Source organism: Geotrypetes seraphini, chromosome 1, assembly GCF_902459505.1.
Source record: "Geotrypetes seraphini chromosome 1, aGeoSer1.1, whole genome shotgun sequence".
NCBI classification, from domain to species: domain Eukaryota; kingdom Metazoa; phylum Chordata; class Amphibia; order Gymnophiona; family Dermophiidae; genus Geotrypetes; species Geotrypetes seraphini.
Window position 1 is genome coordinate 534415735 of NC_047084.1, and position 15191 is coordinate 534430925.

At 43.6% G+C, this 15191-nt stretch overlaps 1 protein-coding gene across 3 annotated transcripts in view; it reads left to right on the plus strand.

The window, feature by feature from the left end:
• Positions 1 to 15191, plus strand: part of PGGT1B (protein geranylgeranyltransferase type I subunit beta) — an 85197-nt gene that overhangs the window by 39531 nt on the left and 30475 nt on the right. For all 3 annotated transcript variants that reach the window (XM_033929082.1, XM_033929080.1, XM_033929081.1), the window contains exons 4-5: positions 10922 to 11073; positions 14012 to 14144. In XM_033929082.1, the coding sequence (XP_033784973.1) occupies positions 10922 to 11073; positions 14012 to 14144 (285 nt within the window). The remainder of the gene's footprint in view (positions 1 to 10921; positions 11074 to 14011; positions 14145 to 15191) is intronic.

Genomic DNA, 15191 nt, shown 5'->3' on the forward strand with positions numbered 1-15191 from the left:
CTCCGGCAATGCACATGGCCAGGCTTGTGGGGACCCCAAAGCCCCACCAGCTCAAGATCCCTCTCCATAGCCCCAAACTGTCTCATACCAAGGGCAGTTGGCAGCGCACCTCCACCCATCAATATTAATGACCTCTGCAATGCACAGTTCGGGTATGGGGGATTCCGAAGAGGACTCTTCAGTTAGTTTCAAGTTTATTCAAAATTTGATACATGTGCTTATAAAGATTTCTAAGCGGTGTACATAATAAAATTAGGGAGAAGTAAGAGAGTTGTTAAAAATACGGACAAGGATAAACTTGAACAACAAACGAACGGAAACAAGGGGAAATGGGGGTAGAACTGCAGTGGTTTTAAGAAAAGGTAGTAGCAATGAGGGGAAAAATAATAGGCCAGTGGCACGACAGGAGCAACAACTCTTATGTAGAGTAGATAAGAATTGATGATTACCGTATTTTCGCGGATATAACGCGCACCCGTGTAAAACGCGCACACGGGTATAGCGCGCAGAAATCACGATGATATGTACAAAAACTTTTGTATACCGCGCTCACGGGTATACCGCGCATGATGCCCGACGCTCCTTTCGCCCGCCCTGACTTTCCGTGCGCTGTCCCGACTCTCCGTTCACCCCCCCCTGACTTCCGTGCACTGCCCTGACTTTCCGTGCGCTGTCCCGACTCTCCGTTCACCCCCCTGACTTTTCGTGCACTGTCCCCCCTTGAAGTCCTGTCCCCCCTTGAAGGTCTGTCCCCATCCTGAAAGCCTGATGCCCCCCCCCCGACGTCCGATACATTCCCCCCCCCCGGCAGGACCACTCGCACCCCCACCCCGAAGGACCGCCGACTCCCCAACAATATCGGGCCAGGAGGGAGCCCAAACCCTCCTGGCCACGGCGACCCCCTAACCCCACCCCGCACTACATTACGGGCAGGAGGGATCCCAGGCCCTCCTGCCCTCGATGCAAACCCCCTCCCCCCAACGACCGCCCCCCCCCCCAAGAACCTCCGCCCGTCCCCCAGCCGACCCGCGACCCCCCTGGCCGACCCCCACGACACCCCCACCCGCCTTCCCCGTACCTTTGTGTAGTTGGGCCAGAAGGGAGCCCAAACCCTCCTGGCCACGGCGACCCCCTAACCCCACCCCGCACTACATTACGGGCAGGAGGGATCCCAGGCCCTCCTGCCCTCGACGCAAACCCCTCTCCCCCCCCAACGACCGCCCCCCCCCAAGAACCTCCGACTGCCCCCCCAGCCGACCCGCGACCCCCCTGGCCGACCCCCACGACCCCCCACCCCCCTTCCCCGTACCTTTGGTAGTTGGCCGGACAGACGGGAGCCAAACCCGCCTGTCCGGCAGGCAGCCAACGAAGGAATGAGGCCGGATTGGCCCATCCGTCCTAAAGCTGCGCCTACTGGTGGGGCCTAAGGCGCGTGGGCCAATCAGAATAGGCCCTGGAGCCTTAGGTCCCACCTGGGGGCGCGGGGGTCGCGGGTCGGCTGGGGGGACGGTCGGAGGTTCTTGGGGGGGGGCGGTCGTTGGGGGGGAGGGGGGTTTGCGTCGAGGGCAGGAGGGCCTGGGATCCCTCCTGCCCGTAATGTAGTGCGGGGTGGGGTTAGGGGGTCGCCGTGACCAGGAGGGTTTGGGCTCCCTTCTGGCCCGATATTGTCGGGAAGTCGGCGGTCCTTCGGGGTGGGGGTGCGAGTGGTCCTGCCGGGGGGGGATGTATCGGACGTCGGGGAGTCGGCCGGGCAAGAGGGCTTGGGCTCCCTCTTGCTCCGATCGTGGATGCGGGTGCGGGTGGGAGTGCGTGCGAGCGGTCGTTCGGGGTGGGGGTGCGAGCGGTCCTGCTGGGGGGGTGAATCGGGCATCGGGCGGGGTGGGAACTATGTTTAAAAACTTTTGTATACCGCGCTCAGGCATATAACGCGCGGGGGGTATGCGCGGTAGGTAAAAACGCGTATAACGCGTGCGTTATATCCGCGAAAATACGGTAAGCGTTCTAATGTTTGGATAAGCCGAGTTGAATGGTTTTAAGTTTCAAATGCATCCTTATAAAGAGGTTTTTAAGGAACTCTTGAATCTATCTAGTATAGATTTTCTCTAAGATAAGTTGGGAGCGAGTTTCATAACTGGGGTGCAGTGACTGAAAAGATCTCATTATGTCTGGTGCTGATGATTTTTAAAGAGGGTACTGAAAGGAGATTTTGGTTGCTTGAATGTAAAGTTCTAGTTCGGGGCGTGAGGTATTAATAGTCTGTCTAAAAAGATAGGAAGGTTTGTCTGACGAATCTTGAATGATAGAAGGGCAATTTTATAACAGATGCGGTGAGGAATTGGCAGCCAATGAGCATTTTTCAGGAGCGGCATTACATGATCATATTTCTTAGAATTTGTTATTTATATTGCAATATTTTGAACTAATTGTAGTCATCTTAATTGTTTCTGGGTAACGCCTTTAAATAATGAATTGCAATAGCTAGCGAGGCTCTGGGATCCCTGGCAGCCAAGGTGTGTTTGGGGATTTTTTTATTTTTTTTTACCACTTTGAGGTGAGAGGGTAATGGGTAGAGAAGCAATGTAAGGGCGTGCCCACCCAGAAATTGAGCTCTGGCTATGCTTTGGAATGAAGTATCACTCTTCCATAGTAATGCAGGAAAAAAGTGTTTTGTATCCTCATAAATTGGTGCTGCAGGGTTTTGTTTTTTTTTTTCCAAAGGATTGCATAAGCATAACAGAAAATTTCGACAGGAGCATTTTTAATAGCTAAGCCAAGCTGCTGTGTTAGGCACATAGAAGTTTCTTAAATATTTTGCCAAATAAGGATTGGACTTTATGGCAGGTCATGCGAGTTGAAAATATACCCTGTAAGGCAGGGTTCCCCATTTTTCACATGCTGGGGCAGAAGTGCTCACTTGTGTGAGCATCAGACTTGTCACTGCCTCCGTGAGAAGCAGTTCACACACTTCCCAGGATAGTTTCTGGCACTAGAAACAGAAAATGATGGAAATTCCAGCCAGGCAAGTGAACAGCATGTGTTTTATTTAAAGCAGAATTGCTGGCAAGCAGTTGAAGTAAACAAAATTATTGGTTCTTCTCTTATTAATCCTATGGCAATAGTACTGTAATAGTATCTAGTGTTCAGAGATCTGAACATTTCTTTTGTTTATCCTTTCTCAACATTTAGTGCGAGTAATTTTAATAGGATGCTAATTTGTATCTAAACCAGTGCTTCTCTTCTCTCTCTTTCCCCCCACCCCATTTCCTCATTTTCTGGCAACAATCTCAAATAATTAAAATGAATAAATAGCTTAAAATTAAATACACAAAGACCCAGATTCACTAAAAATAGCGACTCGATCGTTGGCCGATTCTCTGGCTGATTTTCAAACAGCGATTGATTCACTATCAAGTTTGCATGCAAATGATTTGCACTTAAACCTACCGACTCAATCGCTTAGTGAGCGATTTAAGACATGCGCAGAGCCCTGACAGGAGAAGCAGCCACCTGTCACTGCTGTCAAGGCTTCTGCTTTTTTTTTTAATGCGACAGATGTTCTGCGCGACTTAAACGCGCACCATTTGTCCCATTAAAAAAGCTGACAATCGTCCTCCCGCTTCCCCAAAAAAACCAACAGGAGGGATGCCCACTCCCTCCTGCCATGACTCCCGCCAGCCCACCTGCTTCTTCCAAAAAACTGGCAGGAGGGATACCACTCCCTCCTGCCACCCGACGTTCCCCCTCATCCCCGCACCGAACTTAAATACGGCAGGAATGATGCCCACTCCCTCCTGCAATCTCCCCCTCCCGAAATGACAGGAGGGATGCCCACTTTCTCCTGCCACTGCAATGCCCCCTTCTCGCCCCGGTGTCTATATCTTTTGCATTGGGAGGAGGAGGAACCGCAAATACCACCTTCTCCTGCTCCTCTGCCCGGCCTGCTATGCCACTAGGCCTTAGGCCCCTGCCCGGTGCATCATGTGATGCATAGGGAGGGGCCTAAGGCTCTGATTGGCTCAGACACCTCAGGTCTACAGCAGTCGGGTTTTAGGATCGTAAAACCCCAATCAAAATAGCCAAGCAAATGTAAGTGAAACAGTCGCTTGGCTATTTTGCATGTGGTTTTACTAATTTGCATGGCCAGATCGGAAAATGGGCGCTCGAGGAGAAAAACACATGGTGGGCCATTTTATGAATTGGGTCAGTTAGCAGTGATTGTTGCTAAATCTGTGAAAACAGGTTAGCGATGATCGCTGGCTTTAGTGAATTGGGGCTAAAGTGATGATAAAAAGTAGGGGTGTGTGATTAATTATAAGAAAATTATTCTTAGAAAAGGAAACCTAGGAATAAGATGAATAAAAGAATACAGGGTGAGGCAAAAGTAACTCCTAGACTAGAGGGTTTTTTGGGTTTTGTTTTGTGTGTTTTGCTGTTTTCTCAGGAACAGCTTGGAATTTCAACATGAAATTTTACAGCTTTCCCTAGCCATGTCTTCTCTTCTCTGTTTCCCTGAGTTGTCCATCTCCCCCTCCCCCTTCCGTCCCCTCCCCTGAATTAGAGAATGACACAGTGACAAAATTCATCACTGTTCCCGTCCCCGCGGATAACCGCGGGAAATAATCCCATGTCATTTTCTAGTATTAATTTCAACCTGAGTCCTTCTACACCAGCATTCATCAGAGCAAAGCTTGTGGGTCAGAGGTTGTGGCCATTCATACTCTGATTCTTCCCTCTCTTCTTAAAGAATGACATGAAGATGGTTTCCCGCGGTTATCGACGGGGACGGTGATGAATTTTGTCACCGTGTCATTCTCTACCCTGAATCTCTTTCCCTTTCCCCATCTTGCCCGCTCCACCAAATCTCTCTCCCTCTCCCCATTTTGCCTCCATAGCCATTTCTCATTCCCTCCCCCTTCCCTCATGCCCATCTGACCCCCTCCCTGTCCTCCTTCTACCCCCCTCTTTCGTCCCCAAATCCAGGTACTATCTCAATTTTACTTTTTCACTGGGGATAGGTAAGTCTTTTCCTATCTGAGCCACATTTCCTTGACAGAATAAGGAAAAAGTAAATATAAAATTTAAAAAATGTCCATCTCGATAATTCAGAACAGAAATTTGGTAAAAATTCATAAAAGAAGTTGTTAATCTCTAACATTCCCAAACACTAGTAACAGTAATTTCCAGCTTGTTTTACCAATAGTTAGTAAGTTCAAACAATTATATCTAGGAAAAAGCTTTTAGATCCCCTGCACCCTATCTTTACCATGAGTGAACAAACTGAGTGAGTGGGCAAAAAAATGACAGATGAGCTTCAATGTGGAGAAATGTAAGGTCTTGCACATAGGGAAGGGGAACTCCATGTACAGCTACGTGATGGGAGGGAGGGTACTCGGGGAAGGCAGCCAAGAAAAAGATCTGGGGGTATTGGTGGATAACACAATGAAGCCGGCGGCGCAATGTGCAGCGGCCTCAAAAAAAGCGAACAGAATGTTGGGCATTATCAAAAAAGGTATCACTACCAGAACGAAGGAAGTTATCCTGCCACTGTATCAAGCAATGGTGCGCCCACATCTGGAATACTGCGTCCAATACTGGTCGCCATACCTCAAGAAGAACATGGCAATACTCGAGAAGGTCCAGAGGAGGGCAACGAGGATGATAAAGGGTATGGAGAACCTTTCATATGCCGAACGGCTAGACAGGCTGGGGCTCTTTACCCTGGAGAAGCGGAGACTGAGAGGGGACATGATAGAGACTTATAAAATCATGAAAGGAATAGAGAAGGTGGAGAGGGACAGATTCTTTAGACTAGCAGGGACAACTAAAACAAGAGGAGACAGATTCATAACGAATGCAAGGAAGTTCTTCTTCACTCAGAGGGTGGTGGACACCTGGAACGCGCTTCCCGGAGAGGTGATAAGACAGAGTACAATTCTGGGGTTCAAAAAGGGACTGGATGACTTCCTGGAAGCGTATGGGATTACAGGGTACAGATAGAGGTTTACCTTACAGGACATTGAGCGAATAGGGTATGGATATTTTAGGTTAGGTAGAGAACACTTTCAGGTCATGGACCTGGGGGGCCGCCGTGGGAGCGGACTGCCGGGCACAATGGACCCCTGGTCTGACCCAGCAGAGGCAATGCTTATGTTCTTATGAATGGCCGCTTCTCTTTCCATGCCACTGAAACCTTCTCTTTTATCGCTTCCTCTCTAATAAGCAACGAGAAATCCACAGTTTCTTTCTGTTTTCCCTTCTTCCTCACACTTCAGGTCAATCGTTGCTTTCCTATCATGTCGTTCCTTCTTCCACACTTTGCTTAGGCGCCGACCTCAGTTTGCCTGCATCTACTACTCCCACCGCATTTAACTTCTTAGAAAAGCGCTCCCTGCCACTGGCCTGGCTTCTTCTCTCCACTGTGTCCCGCCCTCTCTGACAACTTCCTGTTTCCGCTAGGGTGGGCTGCAGTGGAAAGAAGACTTTGGGCCAGCGGCAGGGAGTGCTTCTCTAAGAAGCTAAACGCTACGTGTGGGTGAACAGTCGGGCGTGCGGAATAGATGCAGGCGAAAAGACGCATTAGAGAGCCTGCCGGTACCAAGCTCCCAGCCTTGCAAGAAGTGGGTTTTTTCCCCCCTCCACTGGATCACCCACAGAACCCCCCAGTTCAAACGCCTATGACTCGTACCACCCCAGGTCATAACAGTGTACATACTCGGCTTTATTCATTTCCATCAAAGTATTGGATCCTTTTGTACCCTTCGTTTTGAATAATTTGTTGTTGAAATAATAATATTGTTTATGCCGCCGCCTTTTGTTAATGGCCTTAGCCGCCTTCTTTGTGTTAAAGCAATGATTTACCTTGGTTTGTCTCTGCAAGTTGTAAATTAATGATTGATCATTACTATGACTTTGTTTCTGAATCAAAACCATGCAGAAATATAATTACCTAAAATTAACTGTATGGTCCAATGCCCCATTTTTATACTTTGTATATCCCTTCCATACGGCCCTTCCTCTTCCCTTCCCTTCAAAAAATAAAAAATACTGAGGGCATTTGTGAACAAACGTTCTTTTTTCCAGAGAGTTGTATGAAGGTCTCTACAAAATGACAATTTGTGTTCTTTTGACTTGAGCTTTACTTCTACTACTATTAAGATCACTGAATGATAATAGAATAGCTATACCTCATATATATATAAGACTCATCTTGCTTCAGCTAGAAATTGTGCATTATTTTATTTGATTCCAGTTTTTTGGAATAGTCTACCATTGGATTTGAGAAGAGTCTTTAATAAATTTTAAGACATCCAAAGGTCTATTATTTTCAGTTGGCCTTTTTACAATGATAGGACTTGAATTCAGTGTTTCACTCTGTATTGTATTACATTATAATTTTATTCATACATTATAAACGTAAAGTAAGTATGCGTTATGTTATATTATTTTATATAGTGTAATTCTGTGTTTTCCTTTTTCTTTCCTTTTCTATTTTTAATAATAATAATAACAGTTTATAATAGAAAGGAACTCCATTGGATTTTTTTTAACTGCTTTGATCCTATTTGGCAAATTAAGCGGTATATAAAGAATTTTAATAAACACAAACATACTTACGATTTCTTTGGCACTGTTACTGCTGAACATACACAGTGCTGTACATTAAACATGTAGGAGACAATCCCTACTCAAAAGAGCTTACAATTTAATTAAAACAGGCAAACAGGAAAGAGTTTTCATAGCAAATCTCCCCCTCCCTCCCTCCCTCCCTTTTTAAAGAAACAAACTTGATTGTTTAAAATATTTAAGGAGTATTTATTAAGGTGTGGTAAAAGTCTGGTTTTTACTGCAACTTAATTTTTCACAGGACAGATTGTATTGCAGTTTAGTGATTCCTGGAGGGAGAGTGTGACATAGTGTTTAGAGTTACAGCCTTAGCACCCTGAGGGAGTGGGTTCAAATCCTGCACTGCTCCTTGTGACCAATGTTCCCTCTAAGCTGAGCACATGAGCGATCGCTCACTATTTTCATTGGCGTCACTCATAATTTTTCTCGTGTCGCTCACTAAAATACGCAGTGGGAAACTGAGGACTGCATAGTAAGATCCCCGACGCACTTCCGACACAGGTGGGGATCGTGAGAGGAGCCACTGCCACGTCTTCAGTGGTGCACCAAGAGGGGGGGGGGGTCCGCCCCGGGTGCAGCCTTAGGGGGGGTGCACAGCCGACCAGGTCCGGATCTGGCCGGCTGTGCACCCCCCCTAAGGCTGCCGTCGGAGAGGAAGTTCGGGCCAGCCAATCGCTGGGTGGAACTTCCTCTCCGACGGCAGAATTGACGTCGGGGGAATGCTGGTCGGCCCGACGGTGGGAAGCAGAGAGAGCTTGGGGCAGCCGCGGCGGTGGCAGCAGTGGCTTTGTGGAGGGTAGGGAGAAAGAAAGAAAGGGGGCAGGCAGGGAGACAGGAGGGAACCAGAAAAAAAGAAAGGGGGCATCAAGAGAGAAAAAAGAAAGACAGGGCAGAGAGAGAGGAAGAAAAAGTTAGGGGAGGGATTGAGGTCTGGAGGAGAGGAAGCATACAGGCTGAAAGAAGGGAAGAAAGTTTGGATGCACAGTCAGAAGATGAAAGTGCAACCAGAGACTCATGAAATCACCAGACTTGGTAGGAAAAATGATTTTATTTTAAATTTAGTGATCAAAATGTGTCTGAATTTATATATGCTGTCTATATTTTGCACTATGGCCCCCTTTTACTAAACCGCAATAGTGTTTTTTAGCGCAGGGAGCCTATGAGCGTTGAGAGCAGCGCTGGGCATTTAGCGCAGTTCCCTGTGCTAAAAACTGCTATTGTGGTTTAATAAAAAGGAAGGGGGGTATATTTGTCTATTTTTGTATGGTTGTTACTGAGGTGACAATGCATAGAGTCATCTGCCTTGACCTCTTTGAAAAAAACCCAGAATAGGAATGATAATTAACATTTTCTCAGCATATGGTATGCTTTGTGTGTTTTAATTTTATTGTTGGTAGATCATTTTGACTTAGTCATTTTAAAGTAGCTCGCAAGCCCAAAAAGTTTGGGCACCCCTGAGCTAGAGCGTTGAAGCTGTGTATTTCTATTTTATACCCCTTTTACAAAACTGTGGAGCGTTTTTTAGCGCCAGCCGTGGTGGTAGCAGCTCTGATGCTCAGAATTCTATAAGCGTCAGGGCTGTTACCACTGTGGCTAAAATCCACACTACAGTTTTGTAAAAGGGGGAGGGGTTAGTTTGTGATGACATATTCCATACTAGGCGAAGGTGTTTTCTGTGTGTTCGAAAGACATGGTTTTCTGTTAGGATTGACGGTGTAGGATTGATCTGTGCTGGTCTGGCTTGTTTAGTTTTACAATGGGTGTATTGATGTACTGCTCACTGCAATATATAAGATACTGCCTTTTCCTAGGTACTCATGTGTGACGTGTGGCCCCGGGTGTTACATATGCTAGGTACGCCACTGTATGTAAAGATACCAGAAAGCTGGCGAAACAAAAACTTTAAGTAAATTGTTATTCTTCTAAATTTTGAGTATTTAACCCTCCCACAATCTCATGGGCACTCGGCCTCCGCGCCTGCTCATAAATTTGTGGAGTATATAACTTGTCGCTCATGCATATTTTTTTTTTGCACACACCTCATCAATCCTTAGAGGGAACATTGCTTGTGACCCTGGGTAAGTCACTTAATCCCCCATTGCCCCAGGTACATTAGAGAGACTGAGAGCCCACTGGGACAGATAGGGAAAATGATTGAGTAACCTGATTTATATCCCATTCTGAGCCTTTGGGAGTATGTGCAAAAATAAATCAAATAAGTATATGATTAATGCTGCTTTAGAACCTCCTCTCCCCAGGCCTATCTTTCAAAACCCCTGGGGTCTAGTGTAGTCAAGGCAGGAGCAGTGCCCAGTCACTCCAGGTAACCCTTAGCGGTAGTCTATCACTAAAGGTCAGGTCGCTGTAAAAAAATAAAGAAATAAAGACCCTTGTACAGCAGCTTGACCTCTCACAGTGATACCAGGAGATTACCGTTAGGATTTGTTGTTGCAATTTTAAACCTTTACTGGCAAAGCCAGAAGTGAGTGTGGATTGCTTCTGCCCTGACCCCCCACTGGATGCCAGGGATTTTACAAGGTAGGCCTATTGGAGGAGGCAGGCGGTATAGAAGAATAAAGTTATTATTATTATTATATCAGTTGGAAGGGGGGGCAACAATGTATGCTAAGAGGCAAATGATGTGAGTTATGATTTTAATGTACCTTTTTACACCCCCCCTTAGAGAAATAAAGAATTTAAGGGATTTTGTTTAAACAGTGGCAAAATTAAGATTTCATTAGTAAAAACTTTGTACTAGACATCAGTCACCTAAATTTTAGACTTTAAAAAAATGTATATTTAAAATTTAAAAAATTTATTTGCAAAGTTTAGTAAATAAAATTAATTGTATTATATATTAAGAAAAGAAATGCAATTAGGAAATTATACTTTTAGAAAGAAGGCCAACCCCTCTTTTTTTTCCTTACATCCCTTTTTGGCAGAATCATTATAGTATGCATGAAGCATTTTATTTTTTTTTTTGAAGAATCCCCTATGCTTATTACATTTTAAAAAAAAAATTCAGTTTCTACTTCCATTACCTCCATGTAACCTAAGGTGACTTTTTTGAGTTTTAGAACTATATTCTACTTTGAATTACATTACATTAGTCAACATCTTATCACATCTTAAGATAAATTCCAAAATCTCAGGAATTTCATAAACTGTGACACCATTATCCCAGAAGTATTTTCACGGATGATCATAATTTTCTGATATAAGAAGATGGGAAATCAAATGTGGTATGTAAATAAAAAAAATTAGCATATATTCATGACTCTTCTCTGCTTTTTCTTAGAAACCGGGTGTAATTCACCCCTATGACAGTGGACACATAGCAATGACTTATACTGCGCTGTCATCTTTGCTTATTCTTGGAGATGATCTGAGTCGTGTACATGTTGACGCCTGCTTGGCAGGACTAAGAGCACTTCAGCTAGAAGATGGAAGGTACAGTAAAAATTTTTCTTTACATTTTAATAATAAATGTTTCATTTCATCTTTGAAAGCAGTTCCGAGCTTTGCATCAAAATGTTAGATCTAGTGATATAAAATAATTATTGCTGGTGTGTTCTGTATATCTAAACCTAGCTATGAAAGAGAGTTAAAATTAAAATTTGAATGCAAAGATAGGAAGATAAGCCCAGGGAGGACATGATTTTGGGTGTAGGAAAAGTAAGAGAGCCAGGGAGGAGAAAGATGGTAAAAGTTATAAGTGGTAGGAGGAATGGAGAATGAGAATTAAGGAGGTAGAAGTTAGAAGGGATCTGGGTGAGAAGAAAATTAGATGGATGGGAAAAGAGAGGGCAAACCATAGAGGCTCTTCAGATCTGTACTAGCAATGATACAAAATCCCAACTAAAACGTACAAAAATGCTCTGCAACTTTCAATGCTCGGAGCAGCATCAGTGTTGCTGAACATTTTTGTACATTTTAGTTGGGATCAAGAATCCTTTAGTCTTCCCAATTCTGGAAGCATTATACCTCTGAAGCAGCCCAAGAGTGGGTGAAACATGGACTACATCAGGTGACTGTTTTAATCAAGAGATTTTGTTTTGAAGCAGTCCATCTGTGGAAAGAGTTGTAAGAAGTGATAGAAATGGGAGGGATGAGAGACGGATGAAGAAGTGGGGATAGCAAAGTTTGGATTAGATAAGGAAAGATAAATTAAAATATGTGGATGAGAGGAAAGGAAAAACTGGTGTGAAATGTAACAAATCTGGGCTAGGTAATTGAAGAAAAAGGTGAGGAAAGTGAAAGGATGAAAACGGATGGGGAGAAGGACATGGATGTAGGGGCAAGAAAAGGAACTTAAGGCTGATGAGGGAAAGGAAGCTGGAGGCTGAGATTTGAATATTATAGGGCAGGGAATAAGGAACAAGATGGGAAGGGGAGATGAAAATAATGGGGGAAATGGAGAGAAAAAAGGTGACTTGGAAGAAAGATTTTTCAATATATACTGTACAGTCTAGAATGGAAGCAAGAGAGATAAGGAAGGGCCATGAAAATAAGCACAAGGAAGGAGGAGCTTGCAGTTCTTTCTGTGATTATATGTAAGTATCGCATTGTACTTTTGAGTTATCTTTTTGGGCAGATTGGATGGACCATATCGATTTTTTTTTATTTTAATTTTCTGTCTTATCTGATCTGCTAACAGTATGCTAAGGAGACAGTGTCCTGCAAACTTTGTCGAGCCAAGGCACACTAAACGTAGTGGCTGTGGCTCGAGGCATCCGAACGTACGCATGCGTGACGTTACCACGTCGACGCTGGCACATGTGCGAAGGCCCTCCAGATGGACCCTGATTTTCCAGTGGGGGGGTGTCAGCAGGGAACACACGCAGAGAGAAGGAGAGGCGCCAGCGCTGGCTGATTGCCTACAGAATATTTAAAAATTCTTCCAGATAATTTTGTTGGTTGAGATTTGGGTTCGTTGGTTGAAATTGATTGCCGTGAGAGGCACGTCCTAAGGACAGCTGGCGCCTCTCCTCCCCCCCAGCATCTTGTGGCACAGCTCAAATCTCAGGAAGCACATAGTTTGCGATACACTGCTCAATCCCATAATCTTTGTTCTGCTCACCAACATCTTTGTTGTCCCAACCAGATGTAGATTCGTTTAGACTCGGTCACTGTTGTTTCTGGGTGATAATTCGAGTACTAAGGAACAAACTCCTTTTCTATATTTGTTCAGAGACTTTAAGCTCAAATTGACCCTGCCAGCTTTTTACTTTAACCAGGCCTTCCCTAAGATAATTTCTTAGATTTTGGTATTTCTATCACCTCTGTATGTGGCTAGTTCAGTAGCTACCACCTCCTAGTTTGTGTATATGATGTCATTTCTTATTTTCCTTCATGTGCATTCCCTGTTAAGATAATATTTACATGTCTTACTATACATCTTGATAATTAGTAATTTACCCAATTTTGATTATGATTTTCAAATCTCCTTTTTGTTCTTCCCTCTTCTTTGTATGTTTGATCCTTTTTTCCCCATAATTTTTAAACTTCTAAACTGCTTAGATGTATTTATGATGTTGTGGTATATCAAACAAAATTGATGATGATTCCTGGAGCTTTGCTTTATGAAAGATCATTTTCACTTCTTAAATTTAACATATAGCTTCTTCAGAAGGCTTGAGTTGGGTGATTTTACTCTTGGATATTGAGTTTATGAGCTTGTTTAATGCTTTTGTTAAGTTCTGCTTACAATCTATTATTAAAAATATTCCTTAGGAGGGTTAGTTAAGTAAATAGAATGCATCAAAACCAAAAATAAAATAATTCTGAACTGAAAACTGTGCTTTCCTTTAGTTATGATAATTTTGTCATTATGAGACTTTAGATTTCTAGCAGAATTCTACATAGCTTCAGGAAAAAGAAATTGAGGAACACAATGAGGCAAACTGCTGTTTGCCAAAATAAGAGTCCCTTTCACTAAGCTGAGGCCACTTTTAACGTAATTGTAAAATGACCATATTTTCCTATTTCTCCTATTATTGGCCACACACTAACTGGCTTGTGGCCATTAGCCTGGGGAGCCCTTACTGATACCTATTTACTAGGCACTAAGAGCTCCTGCACTACCTATCATGCTAAATAATTATTGCATGGCGAAACAGTTGGGCTAACCAATTAGAACTGGGCACCTCTTCTCTCCGCCCATGAGTCACCTGAGTATGCCCTGTGGTAGTGGATGTTAACCTGTGGTAAGCACATGTTAGTGATCACAGCAGTTTAGTGAAAGGGCTTTTAAGTGATAACATAGCAATTTTTTTTAGAATGATTTCACAAAGCAAAAATAGGCTTATCACTTTTCAATAGAAATTGGTCTTTTGATGTTATTGGTTTAAATGCCCTTCCATTGAGAATGACAGCCCACTTTTTATAGTTTTTGTGCAGTACCTGAAGGCAGTGAGAATGACATGAGATTTGTGTATTGTGCTTCGTGTATTTGCTATATGCTGAACAACTGGGCTGGCATGGATATGAAGAAATCCATTGACTATATTAGACGAAGTATGGTGAGTTTTGATAAATTAATTGTTTCCCTTCCATTCAGCTATTCCGCCAAGATCAGAGATTGTTTTTAATTACCAATGCTTATTCAAACTGATGTACAACAATCTTTTCATGCACTACAATGTGATGACAGAAACTAAAATTGCAATTTAAAAAACCTAGCAATTTATAATAAAACATAAAATATAAACTAGATAACAGAAAATCATCAAGAAGAAAAGAAAGGTTTAATTTTTTTTCTTCTAAAGGTCAGCAAGTTGATTTCCTGACACAGTTCAATCAGTAGCATGTTCCAGAACTACAAAACAGTTATTAAATGAGCTATGGAGTTCCTCATACCCTGTGAATCAACAATCCAGAAGGGGCTGTCTGTTGACATCTAGCCAAGCATATCTAGATGTCAACAGACAGCCCCTTCTGGATTGTGTGTGTGTATGTATATGTATGTATGTATATGTATATATATATATATATATATATATACACACACATACAGATAAAGCACCAATATGCTTGGCTAGATGTCAACAGACAGCCCCTTCTGGATATATATATATATATATTTGATGTTAGGTTTTAACTGATAAACAATAAAACACCCACAATGCAAAAACTTTAAAATATTTATTGAATAAATACCAGAAAAACATCACTCTTTTAGTACTCTCGCCCATCCCCTGACTTGTCTAGTGTCCACTAGAGCTGCACGATTCTCGATTAGAATCAATTTGCTGAATCACTCCAGTTGAATCGATTTGTTTTTTAAAAAAAAATCTGCCTCACTGATTCAGTGGTCAAATCTTGACTCCTTCTCTCCCGCAGCAGCAACAGGACCGCTATCGGAGTGACTGTGCAGAGGAGGCAAATGCAAGAGCAGAGCTTCCTCCTGCTAGAGAGCCATGGGAGCCACTGATCTTCAGCTCCTGCAGCTGATTCCCCTCCCACCAGTGTGAGGTGGCGGCTTTGAACTGCACCCCAGAGCACAACTCTGTGGGTTGGGCAGAGCTGAACTGCCAAAGAGAGGAGATTTTTTATTTTCTACATTTCTA